Here is a 19288-nt window from a genome sequence, read left to right as displayed (position 1 = left end):
CCGCCATGGTTAAAATAATTTCATCTACTACTGATGGGAATGATGAACTCACGCTGGAATCTGCTTACTTCCCTTACAATGATGCTTTACACCCACCATCGCCAGAGGTGACCAAATTGTTTAACCACTGCGAGCAGTCGGAAAAGAAACTCATTAACGGATGTGATACGAACGCTCATCATGTTATCTGTGGCAGCAGTGACTCCAACGATCGTGGTGATAAGCTAATAAAATACGTGTTTAGTAGCAAACTTCATATTCTCAATAAGAACAATGAACCAACTTTTGTTACTCGTAACAGAAGTGAGGTCTATGATCTCACGCTGTGCACAGAAAATGTCTCAGCTCTAATTTCTGACTGACATTTGTCTAGTGAAATGACACATTTGCTATACAGTCAGGATGAAACTGGTTCAGGTTAATATCGAACTTCGCAATCCCAGGCGAACCAATTCGCCTGATAATAAAGATGATTTAAATTTTCATCTGAAGGATGATAAGCCTAGGCTGTCATCAGTGCTGAATTCATCAATGATATTGGTAGACTTCGCAAAGAAATTAGTAGGCTTTTTAACAAAGCTTAAAGCTCGGGTGACTGGGTTCCTAACAAGCATACCCTCACTGCCTACCATAAGGCCATCCGCGAGGCCAAGAAGTACTATTGGAGGAATTTCTGTGAGAATATTTCTATTATTCCTAGTACGGCCAAGTTAATGAAAATTATGGTCCATGATAAGAATGAGCATCTTGACACTATTAAGCAGAAAGATGACAGTCATTCTTCGTTCGGTAATGATACTCTAACTCATACGTTAGATGTTCACTTTCTTGACTCCGAAATCACGAGCTATACTGACTCTGATCCGCTTCCCATTAGGATTGCACGTACGAAAGGGGAAGATTGGGCGGTGGCGAATAAAATTGTCACGCATTCCAGACTTATTTGGGCTATAAAATCTTTTAAGCCATATAAGTATCCAGGGCCGGATGGGATTATTTCCATTTTTCTGCAGGAGGGCATTGATATTCTCAGCCTCATGCTGAGTAGAAACTATAGGGCTTGTATAGCCCTTGGGTATATTCCAAACACCTGGAAACTTTCTAGGGTGATGTTCATTTCGATACCAGGGAAATCGAATTATATCGAGGCTGAGGCCTTTAGTCCAATCAGTTTGACCTCCTTTTTTCTAAAAGTTTTGGAAAAATTGGTGTACAATTATATTAGTAGGGAGGTTATTTCTCAAAGCCTCTCTCATCGGCCCAGTATGCCTATCAAAAAGGCCAATGTACTGAGACTGCCCTCCAGTCATAATGAAAGCTGCAAGCGCTTTGGCATTAATGACACTCTGTGTCTTTGGATCAAAGTTATGCTGACGAATCGTGTGGTGGTTTCCTCCCTGCTTATTGAATCGCTTATGGTCGCCAAAAGCCGTGGCGGCCCGCAAGGTGGGGTTCTTTCACCACTGCTGTGGTGCCTGATAGTGGATGAACTATTGGTAAAACTAAACAGAGATGGGTGCCGCTGCTATGGCTATGCCAACAATATCGCCATCATCTTCACGGGAAAGTTCCCAAATACTATTAGTGATTTAGTAAGAAGGGCTCTTGCATCACTGGAGGGCTGGTACAGATAAGTCGATCTTACGGTTAATCTTAATAAGACGGTTCTGATATTATGGCCACTTAATTACATTTTAGTAAATCTTTCTGTTAAAAAAAAAATTTGTTAATATTATAAATAAAAAATGAAAAAATGAATGAGGATTAATTTATTGTTTAGATTTGAAATTTAACCTTTGATATGATAGGGTTTTTTTAATGTTTACGCCCCCAAAACGTTGTTTTACACTCGACTTTATTTTACCGACTTATGCAAATTTACATGGTGCCGAAAACTCGGGAATACCTCTAGATACGAAACTAGCCGAGCTAAGTTATATTAAGGACTCTTTACGGTGGGTAAATTAGAAGACATCGAAGTAACATTTCAACAATGGCAACAGAGCTGCAAAAGATGAAAAATTCCCGAGATGCGTTTAGACGAGAAATCACAATTACAACCCAAAAAATTCAGACGACGCTCGCTTCCGATTACTGTGCCATCATGTCTCTTGAACTGCTACTCACGCAACAACGACGAAAAGAGAAAGCTGTATTCGACCTTGACGAAAACATTACGGACAAGCTATCTCCGGAAGAAATCGAGACGGATGTTATGGATCAAGAAAACTACAATTATGACATTATTGAATGGACTATGAGGGCAGAAGAAAGAGTCCGGAAACTTAACGACGATGATAATGCAAGTACTTGTAGTCAATCATCTAAGCATACGATTGCCACTGGTCCTACAGGTCATGGAGCAGTTATAGCGAACAGTTTGCCCAAGCTAGAGATACCGAAATTCTCTGGAAATCCGTTGAAGTGGACAAATTTCTGGTCGCAGTTTGAAGCAGCCGTCCATACCCAGTCCTACAATGCCGTTTTGAAATTCTGTTATTTGAAGTCTTATCTTCAAAATACCACTGCAAGCGCTAATGAAGGCTACGAAATTAATGAAAAAAACTACGAGTCAGCGATCAATCTATTAAAACAATGGTTCGGACGAAGCGACGTTCTGATAACGGCTCATATTAACAGACTGAAGAATATCGCACCGTTCTCTAAAGCCTTTGACGTCATGGCGTTTAGTAGATTTTTTGACAATCGCGAAGTGGAAGTGAAGAGTCTTCAAGCATTGGGAGTTTCAGTAGCTGTGAGTTACGGAACGATATTATGTCCGATACTACTGGAGAGGTTACCTGACAACATACGAATAGAATTTAGTCGGAGATGTATTAATTCAGACACCGAACTTGACTTGGAAGAATTGATTTCCTTTTTAAGACAGAAGAACAGACCAGAGAACTTGCACTCTCGTTCAAAAGGAAAACGGAACAAGAAGACCAACGCCCTTCACGATATTCCAGGAAGTTACAATCAAAGTCGCTTTCAACGTTCAAGTTACTGGGGGACTCAATGATGAAGTGACCAATCGAGCCATCCATCAATATCTTCAAACGCCGTTTTAACAGCCGGACATTCTCGAGAACAAGCTTGCAGGTTTTGCGAAAAACAACATAAATCTGAAGATTGCGACACCGTAAAATCCGTAGCTGATCGAAACACTATACTGAAGAAAAAGGGGTATGGCTTCAACTGCGTTATGAACCGCCACATCGCAAGAAATTGTAAGGTCCAGACCAAATGCGAGAACTGCGGTAAGCGTCACCTCCGAGTTGTCTTCGAAGAGCAGGGAGGGGATGAAAGATTTAAAGAAACAGATATATATATATATAAATATATATATATATATATATATATATATATATATATATATATATATATATAAAAGCGGAAAGTCGTCTACGATGAGTATTGGACAGAAATCGGAACCCACTGTTGCAGTTCTGCTACAGACGGCAAAGGCTTGTGTCGAAAGCGGAACCCGCCAAGAATTTGCCCGACTCCTAATTGACAGAGGAAGCCTGGTTTAATTTATACACGAAAAATTATCGAAGAAGCTTGGCTTACAATTTATCAAACTAGTTGAACTGAAGTTGCATACCTTCGCTGGAAGTCCACCCAAAATGGAAAAATACCGGAAGGTGAGACTTCGTCTCTTTAGCTTATTCAACAAAAACTCCTCCATTGAAATAGAAGTATTCGAAACGCCGTCAATTAACACCACTACATTCTATGTTCGGTGAGCGAGAATCAGAGAAGATCTGGGAAATAAGGGCCTCAAGTTAGCAGACGATCCGACGAAAGAAAGTAATTATGACAACGAACTCATGTTGCTTATCTGATCCGATTTCTATTAGAAGGTTGTCCCGGGCAGATCGGAGAGAATCAGCGATTCCTTGCCTGCAGTTGAAAGTATCTTCAGACGGTTGGTACAAGGACCAATTGAAGTTTCAAGTTTTAACGTTAGAGCCCGTGTTTCAACCGTTAACGTCAATGCCAATATAGTCCAAAGGGAAGAGTAAAATATTTCCGAAAAACTGAGAATGTTTTGGGACCTGGAATCATTGGGGATCACGGATCACGGATGTGTATAGAAATCAGTGTCTGACGAACAGACGATAAGACACTCAGAAGACAATATCTTTTATGACCAGGAAAGAAACACCGTAAAACTACCTTGGAAGAATAACAACGAAGAGCTTTCCAACAATCACAATGTCGGGGAAAGAAGACTTCGAAGTCTCGTTAATCGACTAATAATGGACAACCCGCTATAAATCGAGTACCAGAAGACGTTTGAAGAATATCTGAGAACTGGTTTAATCGAATTGGTAGAAGACGAAGAATTGGATTCCTCGAGACCCGTAAACTACCTTCCGCATCAACCTGTATTGAAACAAGACAGGACCACAACTAAAATAAGAATTGTATTTGATGCCTCGTCCAAGGAAGTTGGGAAGGCGTCGTTGAATGAATGTATGGAAGCGGGACGGAATAAATGGTCTAATCACAAAACCCTCGGAGCCAGAGGAGATATCGTCTGGTTTACCGATGTGTCTAAGACTCACTCAGGTTCAGGGTCGGGAATCTATTGTCTTACTATCAATCTCGGCCTCTTCGAAAGCTTTAGGGTGTATGCTAGTGTTTTTCAGACGGAAATCGCCGCTATCTGCTTCTGCGCTGAATTTTGTCTTAAAAGGAAGCTTAATGGCAAGGTTATCCAAATCTATTCGGATAGTCAAGTGGCCCTTAAGGCTCTTAAATAGGTTCAGATTTCTTCTAAACGGGTTTATAGCTGTTTTAATCTCCTTTTGAAGCTAGGCACCAACAATTAAGTTCAATTCTATTGGGTTCCTGGTCATCGGGGGTTCTAGGGTTATGAGAAGGCCGATGTTCAGGCCAAGAAGGGGGCAGAAGCTTGATTCTTTGGTCCTGAACCTGCCGTTCCTATCCCCTCTAGCATAGTTCGCGGCCTTATCTCCAACTCCATGACTGACCGTCAACTTAAGCTTTGGCTTGAGATGGATGGCTAAAGGCAGGCTAAATAGTTTATCTCGGGCCCCTCTATGCAAAGAGCAAAGGAGTTGCTCTTGCTCTCCAAATCTAATATTGGGTTGGTTGTTGTCCTATTAACAGGTCACTGCCTTCTAAATAGACATCTTCAATCTAATGAAGTCAGTGATGATCCAATCTGTAGGGCATGTCAGGTCAAAGAGGAAAGTTCATCGTGGTCCAAAGGTTCGAGCATCTTGCCTTGCATCATTTGGAAACCTCTGATTTCCATATCATGCCGGGCAAAAGGATTCTCCGTTTTGTGTCGGATATCGGACTCTTTAAGTCATAAGTCGAAGTGCGTTAATGTGCATATTGTGGCCCTTCTCCGCACTCATTAATAATAATAATAATATTAAAAATAATAATAATAATAATAATAATAAGGGGTGATGGGAGAGAAGCGGAAACAAACGCACGTTATATTAGTGTTGCCACTTTCAGAAGGGGAGTGATGAGAATATAGTTAAACCAAATTATTTTTGTTTTCTGAAGGGACAATTAAAGCACATTTTGCAAACTTTCTTTACAACTAAGGCACTTTCCGCAAACTTTCTTTCAAATTTCCCTTTGGGTGGAAGAAACTGAATGTTCGGGCGTTGGAATTTTCTTTGGTGAGGGAGTAAGCAAGCGGCTAGATGACTAAAACTTGACATTTCTCTGTCTACCTTATGCAAGCTCCGCTCGGGTCTGTGTTGAAAATGCCGCTTTCGGCTTTAGAAACGTCCTAGTAGTGGTTACTAATACATTCGTGTTATTTAATTAAGACGTCGTCAGGTTGATATAAAATAGAAAAAGGTTTAATTCGGAACATAGGAAATACATAACCGCATGTAGTGGCCGCGTAAGGGAGAAACGGCATATTTCGCCTATAAAAAAGCCGATGTCCACTCGTAAAGGGAGAGGGGGTGTAGGATAAGTTACAATAAATGGTAAAATTGAAACACAGGCGCCATCTACAAACGTTATCTGTACTATAAAATAACTAACATTTCGGCTGTCCTGACTAACTTAATCTCCGAATTACAGACAACGTAAAGATCACAAATAACGCACTTGCTAACATAAATCATTTCGTTTCAACTTTAAAGAGTGAATTATTTAAAATTAAGCTTAATTACAAAAGTATTTCTTTAAAATGTCATTTCTTTCAAACAATACTAATTTATATCACTTGAGCTTTAGTTTTCTGGATTTTCCTTTAAATAATTAGACACTTTCGTTTTTCGTTGGCTTCTGTAAACGTGCTTGTCAGAGTCTTCGTCTTAGAATGATATGGTACAAGGTGAATTTTTGCATCGTTTGTTTTGACGTTCAACCCCTGATATGGTCGTAAACTTGAATGCTTTAAGCTCCTGCATGTGAACTCGAGAGCCTCCTCTGCCGATTCGTGATCAGAATTTTCATCGTTGTTGATTATAGGAAATCGCTTGTGTTTATCGGCAAAATCTGTTTGTCCTTTGGATTTCGGGTAACTCTTATTTTAAATATCTCTCGTAGTTCAGTTTCCATGTGACGACGTAGGGTCCACGTTACTTAACAGCTGTTTTAAGGGGTAAACCAGTAGCTTGACGCTGACGTTACATCAGTACCAAGTCCCCTGGTTCGTAAGTGGTTGCATTGGCTCTTTTGTGTTGTATCTTTGCCGTTGTCTTTCTTGATCTCCCATGATGAATTTGATAGCATCCCCACGACGTTCTGTTGAATTATTGTCGTAGCTTTCGTCGCATTCCGTTTCCATGAAATTTTCCTTGACTTTAAATTGAACAGCAATGTGAATGGTAAATATTTGGTTGATTACCCATTATACTTGGTAAAGGTGGGCGTCCAGATCTTTTTCGTCGCCTCTTTGGCGCATACTCGCGATCGCTGGAGTGATCTGCCGGGTCACGCGCTCTATATGTCCGTTTAATGAAGAGGTAGTTATTGCATTAACTATGTGAGCGACGTTCAACGTTTTGCATAGTTCTTCAAAGGCTCTGCCGGTGTACGACGTGCCCTGGTCAGTTATGACTCCTTGGAGCTCCAACTAAACCGAGGATGTTCTTTATGAATCTTTTCGTTGGGTTCATATCCGTATCTCGTACTTCTCTCTCGAGAGTGCACTTGGTATAAGCGTTGATAGCGGCGATAAGGAATGTATTGCCTCTGATGCTCCTCAAGAATGGTCCTAAATGTGAGCCTAAGTGAAAAATATGGACCGTGTCGAAAGGCATCCCTATTTTGCCAATGAACCATTCCAGGATTCTTTCCTGTTGGCTTCTTGTGGCATAAACATTCCAAATATGATGAAATGAAACCAGGTACATAACGGCGAAGACGAGGAAACCTATAGTTTTCTAAAATCTTGACGCATGTTTTATCTTTTCCTACAAGGCCTTGTCGTCGTGATTATATTTCACTATGCTCCACCTCACTTTATCTGGTACTACCCATAGGAGCTTTTCCTCGTTGTCCTTCTTACGGGCGTATTCATCTTTGACTCTTTGTCGCCTGGGTTCACAAAAACCCAGCAAAAAACTGTTTTTGTAGGGACATGTGGGAAAAACTTGTAAAAACCGGAAAAAAGGTAAAAAACTCTTTTCATGCTAAATTAATCATTGATATATCTATTAAATGACTAATTTGGTCACTGCAAATAAGAGAGATGGAAAAAAGGCCAGAAGAAGAGTGAATAGAATAGAAGAATAAACTGCTTTTATTATTTATTATTTATTGAATTTTGCCACTAGAGGGGGAAAAAACCATGGAAGTACGATTTTCCACACAGTTTTTAAGAGTAAAACAATAGTTGAAAAAAACTAGATTTTTCCGCGGTTATTCCACCCTTGGCCAAATTGTGCCAACCCTGTTTGTCGCCCTTTGTTATCGGTGACCCAGACTTTTGTAATTGACTTTTAATGATTTGGATCTTTTTGTCACTGTTTTGGGCTGCTACCAACCAGTTTTCCGTGAATACTTGAGTGTGCAGAATCATGATATCGATCAAGACCTCTGATTCTTCGGGCTCATCTACTGGTGACCTACTTAACGCATCGACTTGTGCCATGCGAACTCCTGGTCGATGGACTAGGGTAAAATAAAATTAATCAAAGTTAGGCCACCAACGGGAAATCTGAAGTACAAGATGTTTCTTGGCTAGACTCGATCGGACAGAACTACAATGTGTGATACCCAATCAAATACACTCTAAATTTATCTCGGACATAATCTATGGCCAACGTCTCCAGTTCGCTCGAGTGGTATTTTGATTATTCAGGAGTTGTCTTCCTACTGGGAAAGCAAATGTGGTGCATTTTGTTGTCATTATCCTGTTGTCCGTTTTAACATGAGTTAGTGTGAACTTCCGTCACAGCTTTTTGGTCGTATTATCCTAACGTAGGCTTTTCTGTCAGTCTTTTCTTGAGGGCGTCGAATGATCTATTTGGTTCGGCTGACCATGCCCATTCTTCGTCTTTACCCAGTAGCTTCGAGAGTGGCTCGGCTTCAGTAGCCAATCCTTTCACAAAACGTCTGAAATATCTGGTGATTTCCAAGAACCTTTTTACTTCATGTACGTCTTTCAGTACCGGGAAATTTTGGACGTGGTTTTTCTAACGTTGGCCTGGCTGAATTTATTCTGCGCTTATATCGAAACCTAGGTAGTATATCTTGCTTTGAAGGAAAAACCACTTTTTGAGTTTAAGTGTTCATTTCGCTTTGTGGAAAGCTTCGAAAACCTCCTTCAAGTATGTTAGACCTTCGTCTACGGTTCCGGAAGGAATGATGACGTCGTCTATGTATGTCAACGCAATTGCGTAACGGAGCGGACCCAATTGGAGGTTCATCAACCTTTGAAACACGGCAGAACCGTTATTCAAGGCAAACGGTAAACGATTGAACTGATAATGTTCGTCTGGCATGACGAAACCTGTGTATTCCCGTGACGTTTCTACAAATGAAATCTGGTAATACCCCGATAAGAGATTTAGGCTGGTAAAGACCTTTTTACATGTTAAGCACTCTAACTGATCATCCATTATAGGAATTGGCACGCCATCGCTCTTCGCAAATAGATTTATAGCCTGGTAGTCCACACAGAAAGTTCTTCGCCAGTTTTTTTCTGGATCAGGTTTGCATATGGGGAGTTGGACTCCGTTATTTTTCCCGCGTTCAAGAGCTCGGAGATTTTTCTCAGACCATTTATCTATCTGCGTGTGAAAGTCTGTACGGTCGGTAAGCTACCGATTCCTTTGACGTCAATTCTATCTCGAACATTGCTAGATTTGTTTTACCAAATTCTGATAGTCGTTTCTTAATTTCTGACGAAACTTCTAGTCCTACGTTTATTTAGGAAATGGCATAGGGTTCTAACTTCGATGACTCTATGATAACTACTTCGGCATCGTCGCTGATTTCTTTGTGCATTGCATTTTTCAACTCTCCCTACTGTTTGACCGCTTTCAATGACCAGTTCGTTTCCGGAGACGTTGAGTATTGGCACTTTAGTTTCCCCTTACTTTTTAATGGTGTATATGCCTCTAGGTATTCAGTACAATTTTCCGGGGACCATACGTAACTGATCTTCGATGTAAATCTCTGCATTGTTACCACTGGGTCCATAAGCGGTAATTTGGCGGTAATACCATTGTGGAATCTGCAAGTTTTTCAGACATTCATCTTCATGCTCGGCGCTGTAACTTGCTTCGAATTTTCAGAGGCTATTTTGACGCATATGACTGTCAGTGGTTGCCCAATTAATAACAGGATGCTTTGAACGTGAAAGGAACTATAAATATATCGACTGTGGCCCTCACCTGATTTACCTCGATTGTTGCTTTTGTAATGCCTTTATGTTTCGTTTTTCAAACGCCGGATCCTCCAATCGCAATTCCGTCGCCTACTGGTTTATATTAAAATTTCATGCGTTGGGCGTCACATTTCTTAAAAATAACGCATCTACTTACCAAAATGGATGTATAATAAAACTGATTTTCCATTGCTCAAGGCATTTTTAATATACTTGTCTTGTTTCTCTTCTTCCATTGCTAGGCGTAAAGCGTCCTCTAGAGTGGTTTTCATCCCACCAGTATTTGTCGTCTGCTTTTCGGTACACTCTTTCGTTATCCGACTTCTAGACATATCTTACATCTTGGTGTTAGTGGCGGTGTTGGACAGTCTTATTAACTTTGGATGTTATCCAATTTGTCTTGCAAAGGAGAAATACAGTGAATCAACTTATTTTAGTTCCATTTTGTCTTAGGTGGTTAGTTTTAATTGTACCCACCTCATTGTATTTATTTAAATAAGATAAGATTATCTTTTGTTTGGGTTTCACCTTGTTCTTTAGATTTGTTTTTTCGTGTAAGCCTTTTATCAATCTTTTTTATCTTAATAGAATCCGTAAGGGTAGAGCGAGATCACACGAAATAGTTACAATTTAAAACCAATGAACAAGCAAAGAAGATTATTAGTTGAGCACATAAACATTTGTATGATCGCTGCCAATTCTATGAGCGTAATGGTTCCTAACTTCCTGCCCGATAAACTACTTGTTGGAATTTTCAAACAATGGCGACCGTTTGAAACATTACGTGTTTTAGCAACCGTTATCATCAATTTCATTATAGTAAGCAAATAAGGACTAAGCAGACTGAATGCTTAAGGATTAGCACATGGAAATGCTTTGGTTTGTAAAAGCTTCATAGAACTCAACATATCGCATCATGAATTTGAGATCATTTGTCCATTGATGTATTGCCTTAATTAAATTGAAAACTGTTGTTCAGTCTTATTTCTTAAGTCACTTCGGATCCAAAACGTCAAAGAAAGAGCCAACTTTAGGCAAGCAAAGACCGTAACAAATATTCTAGCTTAATTAGACTTTAGGAAATTAAGTTGTGTCACAACTGTACTTATTTTTCTATTACCATGATATAAAGGAAAGCAATTTTTACTTCATTAAGTTTCAAAAACTTCTGTGGCAAGCAACTAAAACTGTTTAATTTAGACTAAGTGTTTGCCGTCGATTTGCTTTGGTTTCTTCGCGTGATATGTTCTACACACCTTTAACAATTTCTAATTAGCTGTTTGCTTACCTGGTTGCATAAATGACATCAGAATGCTGAGTAATCATTGTGTTGGGAATTTCTTTGAATATTGACTAATTAGCAATGATTGATCTGAATTCTATACACCACCGGTCTAAGTTTGAGTAACGAAACTTCATTTTACTCGTAATAATCGGAAAACTATTATCATTAAACATTCTCTACAGGTTTGATCAACGAAACTCTTTTTTCCATCACCCAAAACTCACTAAAAACCATTTTAGATAGAAAGCTTACTCAGTTCAGTCTCCTCTAAGAATTTCACATTTAAAGAAACTTATCTCTCAAGAATTTTACAATACTACTCTTTTTTGTTTTATAACCATCTCTTCCGGCACTAATTGTCCAAAATTTAATATCTCATTTCAAAATACTCTTACTAATTACAACATATCAAAATTCCCAATGGGAAAACTGTCAATACGCTCTCTTTCCTCGACATCTTATGGTATAATTTCCTCTTTATCCACGCACACAAAATATTTTAAGCTTTATTCCGTGATTGTGTCCACTTCGGATCGGTGAAACGTAAATAGTTCATCTTCTCTTCCTCTCATGTATTTTATTTTCAATACTTTTAACCCGTGCTCTACTTATCAAATGTTTATTAAAAATCACTCATCTTCTCTCATTTACGTTCATATTCTATGAAAGTCCTCACATCTCTACTCATTTCCCTGCGTAGTTCATAGCATTTTCTCTCATAACTGTCACTGATATCATGGTGAGCGGAGAGTGCCCATTACCGGATATTAAATCATGAACAAAAACCTTAAACAGCTTTTGCGGAGCCATTTCGAATTTATTTTTCAATCCCACCAATTAAACATGTAAGACTTACTGGAGGCAACAAATCGTGGGAATTAACAGATATTTGTCGCTTTTTGGGTTGTTAGAAATAGTAAACCGAGTATTTAGTGTTAGAGATAATTTTTCCCGACGCCCATAGCTAAATTAAGTTGCGTCGGGTACGTCATCAGATATGAAAAGTTGTTACGACAAAATAACTGTTCAAATCCTCTTAGTTAAATTTGCAAAAACAATGCCTTTCATCTTAATATTATTTTATTAATTTTTTTTTACAACCACTTTATTAAAATAAGATGTTAGCCAAAAATATTGAAGAAGCCGATTTTTACAATGGTTTCCGAGGCTACTATTGCAGACGAAATTATGTAATATTACAAGCGCCGTTTGATGATAACTTATTTAACCAGCTTGATGACAGTTTCTAGAATATATAATACTTTGATCGTTTGTCGCCACGATAGTTAATTAATAAATAAATAATTATAATCAACTAGGCTAATCACTTACTTTATTGGGAATTGATACAAAAAAATTGTTTAGTGAAATTCTCCAATTAATTATAAAATATTTAAATTTACAAACAGAAATTCGGTTTTGTATTTCAAGAGCTAATAAATCTGGCTTTTAAATTCGGTATTGATTTTTATGTTTGAGCCAAAAACCCAAATGAACTGTCAAAATACTTTAATTTCAAATCAAATTAATATGGATTGTATTTATCAAAAAAAAATTCTTTGTGCTCTTCTCTATGGTTTTTACACACAATCCTAAGGATTTGTGTGTATTAGTCTCACGTACAGTGTAGCCGTTGCCGTCGATGCCGGCGATGGCGCCGTGTCGCGCATACCTCTTCAACGGTTAGGGCTAGACGAGTCAATGATATCTCGTTCGGATGTACAGATATTGCCATTGATAGCCTTTCATAAAGTATTCAAATCGGAGCCCAAGAAGTTGGGAATTTGCCCAATTTACTATGTGGTAGATATTTTGTTTAAAATTAAGTTCGATAACGTTAAAAAATATTATTGGATAGGTTAGGATTCAGTGAACCTACAACTTCGGTTATATCAGTATATATTTAATTTAAGTATAGATTTCAGGGTTATTTACGGGAGCGTATACGGACCCTCGCAATTTCCAACATTGTAAATCCGCGTGTTTATAGAGGTCTACGCGCCCGTTTCCCTCTGGCGTTTATCAAGGCCGTTCAGAGTGGGCCGCGCTTTCAACGTATGAGCAGAAGTAACAATTAAGTATGACACTGATCGGCCTAGTCTTCGGCGTATGACCAGAAGTAACAAATAAGTGTGATCAGAAATAACCAATAAGTGTGATCAGAAGTAACTAATAAGTGTGATCAGAAGTAACCAATAAGTGTGATCAGAAGTAACAAATAAGTTTCTAGAAGAAATAAGTGACACTCAACCGCTGACTAGTAGTAAGAAATAAGTGTGATCAGAAGTTAAAAATAAAAGTGAAACTGATCGAAGGAATCTTCGATGCTTTCAAAGTATGACTAGAAGTAACAAATAAGTGTAAATATGTATGTATATGTGACCGTGGATATATTTTGGTTGCGATACCGGCGTTGCAGGTTGCTGTGAATAGCTCAAACAAACTTAACACATTAGAAGGATTGTGTGTATTCTGACCGTCGTACGTCTTGTTGAACATGCTTTAACCACGCAATGGAAACCAATTTTTTTCAAATGCTTACTGATTAGTAATTAAAGATCGACTTTTTAGTCTTAATTCAAGACTAGCGTTTCTTTAAATCTACTTAACTCTTTTTATTCATACGTATATTTTTTGGTCATACAAATTTATACATTTTTATTTATAGGTGAGCTTAAATTGGTCCAATAGCTGACAGGCAAAGTCACTACACTTTTATGTTGACCAAAAGACGAAACATGTGCTTTTTAGAGATGCTAATGTACACAAATACTTTATTTTAGTTCAAAAAATGTATGTTACAGAATAACATCAAAAATTAAACAAGAAAAACAAGTCTACCAATTAATATAATGCTTATTCTTAAACCTTTTCTGATAAATTTAAAAAAAATTCGGGTTTGTACAAAACACACAGACACCTAAAACAATTTGGACTCTATAAGAAATTTACGTTTGCTCAGTGAATAATCATAATATATGCCAAAAATTCAGAGAATTAGACTGGACTTTACATGCTAGGTTTCTCTTGTTACATATTATTTTGGGTTTCGTAAAGTAGATTTTTGATATGAAATACGTCAAAAATTCCAAAAATAGAGCCACAGATGATACTGCAACTCCAAAAGCAAAAATGTTAAATGCCACACTCGTCTCTGGTAATATAATAGGACTCCATTCTTTAATTGGTTTCCTCCAAAACAGCATGTCCATGTAGTGACGTTCTTCGAAAAATACGTACTCCAGGAATTTACCTTCGTACACGCAGCAGAGTCTGTTAAACAAGTCCAAAATATTTACTATTCTGATCAAACAAATTTCTATTTTATTTAATTTAATAAGTTTCCCTTAATCGAGGGCCTACCATTTACCGTAATTAGTGTAAACTATGACTTAATTTTTTGCTGTAATCATATTGTTATGATTCCCTAATCACTTTAATTGGAATTTAGAGTTTTCGTTATCAACTCGATATCATTTTCAATCTCTGATAAATTACCGAACAATGTAAAGTAGTTATTGTCTCACCCTAAATAGTCCTAGTATAAACCCTAGTCTACAAATGCCTTAGAAATTGTCACAACGATAACGCGGTTATTGTCACGCTGTTGATTTTGTACCTGTTCTAAAACACTAGATTAATCACTTAACTAAGAAAGTATTTTGCCCAAAATAATTCTCTGAGAGTACTTTTCGGTTCATTAGATAATTAAGTACATAAACCGTATTGAAATGATAACATACAAGGAACTGATAAATATAAAATAGCATGTAGTTATTATATTACCATAAGCCTATCATAAGGTCCCCATAAGCAAAGGGCTACCATAGGGGCCCATGTTAGCGGCGATGTCCTGGAGATAAGAAAATTAACATACGACGATATTGTTGGAATATATTATATATTCTCAGTTGTTCTCCGTTCGTAATAAAACTCACTTGGTTTTATCTCGTTTGTATTATTTATATCTACAAATATGCCCTAGCTATTTTCTATCAGGTTATGGGCCCAGTAACGTGTTTCAGTATATTTATATATGACTTAGAGAGTATTAGTTGAGTGTTTAAGTACTTAGTTAGTCTCAAGCTTTTGTAAGTATGGCTTCAAGCGACTCCAAGTCCCTCATCACGAAGCTCACCAACACTAACTATCATCTGTGGAAGTTTAAACTAAAGATGCTGCTCACCCGGGACAATCTATGGGAAGTTGTAGAAAAGGACAAACCCACGGTAACGGCGGATATCCCCGCAGACTGGGACAAGAGAGACAGGCAGGCCCAGGCCGCCATTGCGCTGTCGTTTAAAGATGACCAGTTGATCCATATTGTACACGAAGGTACTGCCCGAGCAATGTGGACAGCTCTACAGAAGTTACATGAGCAATCCAACATGACCAGTAAACTGTTCCTGTTAAAGCGAATTCATCAAATGCGATTCAAGGAAGGTCAACAGTCCATGCAAGACCACATTACAACGATTCTCGAGATAGTCGAGAAGTTACGTGGTATGGGAAAACAGATAGCTGAGTCCTACGTTGCTGCGATGATTCTTTGTAGCTTACTGGAGTCTTACAGCGCCTTGGTCACAGCCCTTGAAGTTAGACTAGAAGCGGATTTAAAGTTGGAATTCGTTAAGGCCAAAGTGATTGACGAGTTTGACCGTCGTCAGGAGCTTAGCGACAGGACGTCTTCCAAGAAAACCGACGTCGCATAATCGACTTCACATCGTGGTCCTGCTCAGAAGTGCAACGCACGTCAGTTGCGTAGGGGGGGGGGGTGTTTTCACTGCAGCAGATCTAGTCACCACATCAAGGACTGCCTCTAGCAAAGGAGAAACCGGATCAAGATACCACTCGAAGACAGCGAAGTAAAAGCGCCAAAGAGGAAAAGTCTGTTAAAGAATACGTCGCCTTCAAGGCTTCAAGTAAAGCATCAATGGCTTCATGGTATGTGGACTCTGGTGCTACAAGTCATATGACAAACGATCGCACGAAATTCACGTCAATGCAATTAACGTCAGAGAAGGTAAACCTCGCGGACGATTCATTCGTAATGGCTGAAGGAATTGGCGAGGAATCGTCGACTGCCTGGGACCAGACGGAGATGTACGCCATATACGTTTTGAAAACGTCCTCTACGTACCGAAGTTGGGAGGCAGCCTATTGTCCGTCATCCGTCTAACGAAGACCGGTCACAAAATGATATTCGAAGACGATGAATGCCGTATCATGGAAGGCGAACGCGTTGCGGCAGTTGCGAAAATCGATGGAGCCCTCTATCAGTTATAAACAAAGCAGAGTGCTAGAATAGGTACAATCGCTCATCCAAACGACTGTCTTCATTTGTGTCATCGGGATATCGTTATGGTCAAGAATTTTGCAACGAAAGGGCTTGCAGATGGCATCAAGATAGCAAGTTGTAATCGGACAGTGGTTTGCGAATGTTGCCTCAAAGGCAAGCTGACCTCCAAGGAAGACAAAGCAGCCGTTGGATTTAATCCACACAGATGTATGTGGTCTCATGTCAACGCCTACACCAAGTGGGAATCGGTATATAGTCACGTTCATCGATGACTATTCAAGGTTCACCCAGACATTCTTGGTCAAAACAAAGGATTCAGTCACCCAGGCTTTCAAAGAACTCATGGAAGCTGCTAGCAACAAGTTCGAAAGAAAGCCTAAGATAATCCGATCTGACAACGGTGGAGAATTTAACAGCCACGAGTTAGACGAATAACTTAAGGAGAATGGCATCGAGCACCCACTGACCGTGCCGTATCACCCTAAACAGAATGGCGTTGCTAAGCGCAAAAACCGGTCCCTGACAGAGATAGCCAAATGCATGCTACTGGATGCCAAACTGGAGGATCGATATTGGAGAGTAGCGGTCATGACGGCGACGTATTACCAGAACCGTCTACCCAGCAAAGCAATCGACCGAACACCTTATCAACTCTGGAATGGGACAAAGCCTCGTATCGGACACATACGGGTATTTGGCAGTTAGGTGTATTCATACGTACCCAAAGAGAACCGGGTCAAGTGGTAGGAAAGAGCCATAGAAGGAACTCTGGTCGGGTACGGCACAGCTACAAAAGGCTATCGCATGCTTAATCATAGCACCGGCAAAGTTAATTTCAGTCGCACAGTTACGTTCGACGAGGGAACGTGTGATGACATCGACAACCTTGCATCAGAATCAGAAGTGGATAACGGGACTACCGTATCAACAGATTCACTCATCACTCCGACACAAACGGAGTAGAGAGCACTTCAATTCCGAAACTATCGGAAAGAAGCACAAAAGGTGTGTCTCCTAAACGGCTCACGTACAAGGCCACGGTGGACTATCCAAGAGAACCATGTTCCTGGAAAGATCTCTCCAAGTTACACCCTAGAGAGAAGAACAAATGGATCGAAGCTGCCAAACAAGAGATGGCGTCGTTAGAAGAAAGACAGACCTGGGAGTTAACCGATCTGCCACCGAACCGAAAAGCGATTGGATGTCGGTGGATTTTTAAAGTGAAACTCGACCAACATGGAAACGTCAGACAAAACAAAGCTCGACTGGTAGCAAAAGGGTACTACCAGAAGTTTGGCGAAGACTTCGACGAGACGTAGGCGCCAGTAATTAAGTACGAGACTGTACGACTACTCCTCGCAGTAGCAGCATCCAAAGGACTCACAGTCAAACACTATGACGTTAAAACGCATTTCTTCATGGTGACATTGCAGAAGATCTCTACATGGAGCAGCCGGTGGGTTTTATCCAGCCCGGACAAGAGGATAAGTTCTGCAAATTTCAACGCAGCCTCTATGGCTTGAAACAATCGGCGAGAGCCTGGAATGTTAAAGCCAATGAAGTAGTACTAGCCCAAGGTTTCACCCGCAGTAAATCGGATCCAGGACTTTACTGTAGACGGGAGGAAGATGGGGACAAGACATACGTGTTGCTGTATGTGGACGATCTGTAAGTAATGAATAAGAACGAAGCTGTAATTAACGAGCTCTACATTAAGCTTAATGAGCGTTTCAAACTGAAAAATCTTAGTAACGTTTCACATTTTCTTGGCATCGAAATTGATCGTTGCACAGATGGAAGTTTCACTATCTGCCAGACTAACAAAATAAAATTAATGTTGGAAGACTTTGGTATGACGGAAGCCAAATCTTCTAAAATCCCGATGGATCCCGCATATCCTAGGCTAATTGGAGATGATGACGCTTTACCAGACAACAAGCAGTACCGCAAGGCTATTGGCGTGTTACTTCACCTTGCAACAGTCTCACGACCAGACATCGCTTCCAGCGTTGGAATTCTTTGCAGAAGAGTCAAATCCGAGGGAGAAAGACTGGAAAGCAGTGAAGCAAGTCATGCGCTATCTTAAAGGCACAATTGGAGCTCTTCTTCTACTACCGGCATCTGTAACACCAAAGTTGGTTGGATATGTAGACGCATACTGGGCCGGCGACCAGCAAGACCGTAAGTCTACCAGCGGTTATCTGTTTCAGTTTGGGGAAGGAACAATTGCTTGGTCAAGCCGGAAACAGTCAACGGTAGCACTCTCATCTACAGAAGCAGAGTACATTGCAGCGGCGCACGCAACACAGGAAGCTATTTGGCTGAGACAGCTTCTTGGTGGTATTGGAAGTACGGCCACTCAACCTACTCTACTCTATGAAGACAACCAAGGTTGCATCAAGTTGAGTCTCTCGGAACGCAATAACGCCAGGACGAAGCATATCGATGTTCGATAGGATATGCTACGGGACATGAGAGAAAATGGAACAATCACCATTGACTACTTTCCCACCGATGAGATGACCGCAGACATCCTCACCAAATCATTGCCCAGAGAGAAATTCAGCTACCTAATGGTCAAAGCTGGAATATCCGATTTCCGTCGAGAAGGGGTGTTGGAATAGTCCGACGTCTATCTGTTCAGCTTATATCTGCCCTGGAGGTATCGAGTAATCTTAACCCGCTAACTGTACTTTATTTATATATTGTTTTTTTTTTAAACTCACGTTGTTTTGCTATATAAAGCGAAGGTTGTTATATGTTTATATTCTCAGTTGTTCTCCATTCGTAATAAAACTCACTTGGTTTTATTTCGCTTGTATTATTTATATCTACAATTATGCCCTAGCTATTTTCT

At 39.7% G+C, this 19288-nt stretch overlaps 2 protein-coding genes and 1 pseudogene across 2 annotated transcripts; all 3 read left to right on the top strand.

Moving 5' to 3' along the window:
• Window positions 1-1993: 1993 nt before the first annotated feature.
• Window positions 1994-4772, top strand: LOC149928524 (uncharacterized). Its single transcript, XM_090157899.1, has 3 exons — window positions 1994-3002; window positions 3075-3260; window positions 4342-4772. The coding sequence occupies exons 1-3, from the start codon at window positions 1994-1996 to the stop codon at window positions 4770-4772; spliced, it is 1626 nt and encodes a 541-aa protein (XP_090014025.1).
• Window positions 4773-16971: 12199 nt separating this feature from the next.
• On the top strand, window positions 16972-17750 carry LOC149928523 (uncharacterized). Its single transcript, XM_090157898.1, has 3 exons — window positions 16972-17121; window positions 17179-17297; window positions 17363-17750. The coding sequence occupies exons 1-3, from the start codon at window positions 16972-16974 to the stop codon at window positions 17748-17750; spliced, it is 657 nt and encodes a 218-aa protein (XP_090014024.1).
• Window positions 17751-18347: 597 nt separating this feature from the next.
• LOC149928522 (uncharacterized) lies at window positions 18348-18887 on the top strand (annotated as a pseudogene).
• Window positions 18888-19288: the final 401 nt, after the last annotated feature.

The sequence above is a fragment of the Leiobunum rupestre genome, chromosome 9, assembly GCF_980474605.1.
Source record: "Leiobunum rupestre chromosome 9, qqLeiRupe1.1.hap1, whole genome shotgun sequence".
Lineage (NCBI taxonomy): Eukaryota > Metazoa > Arthropoda > Arachnida > Opiliones > Sclerosomatidae > Leiobunum > Leiobunum rupestre.
This window is presented reverse-complemented; position numbering and strand designations above follow the sequence as displayed.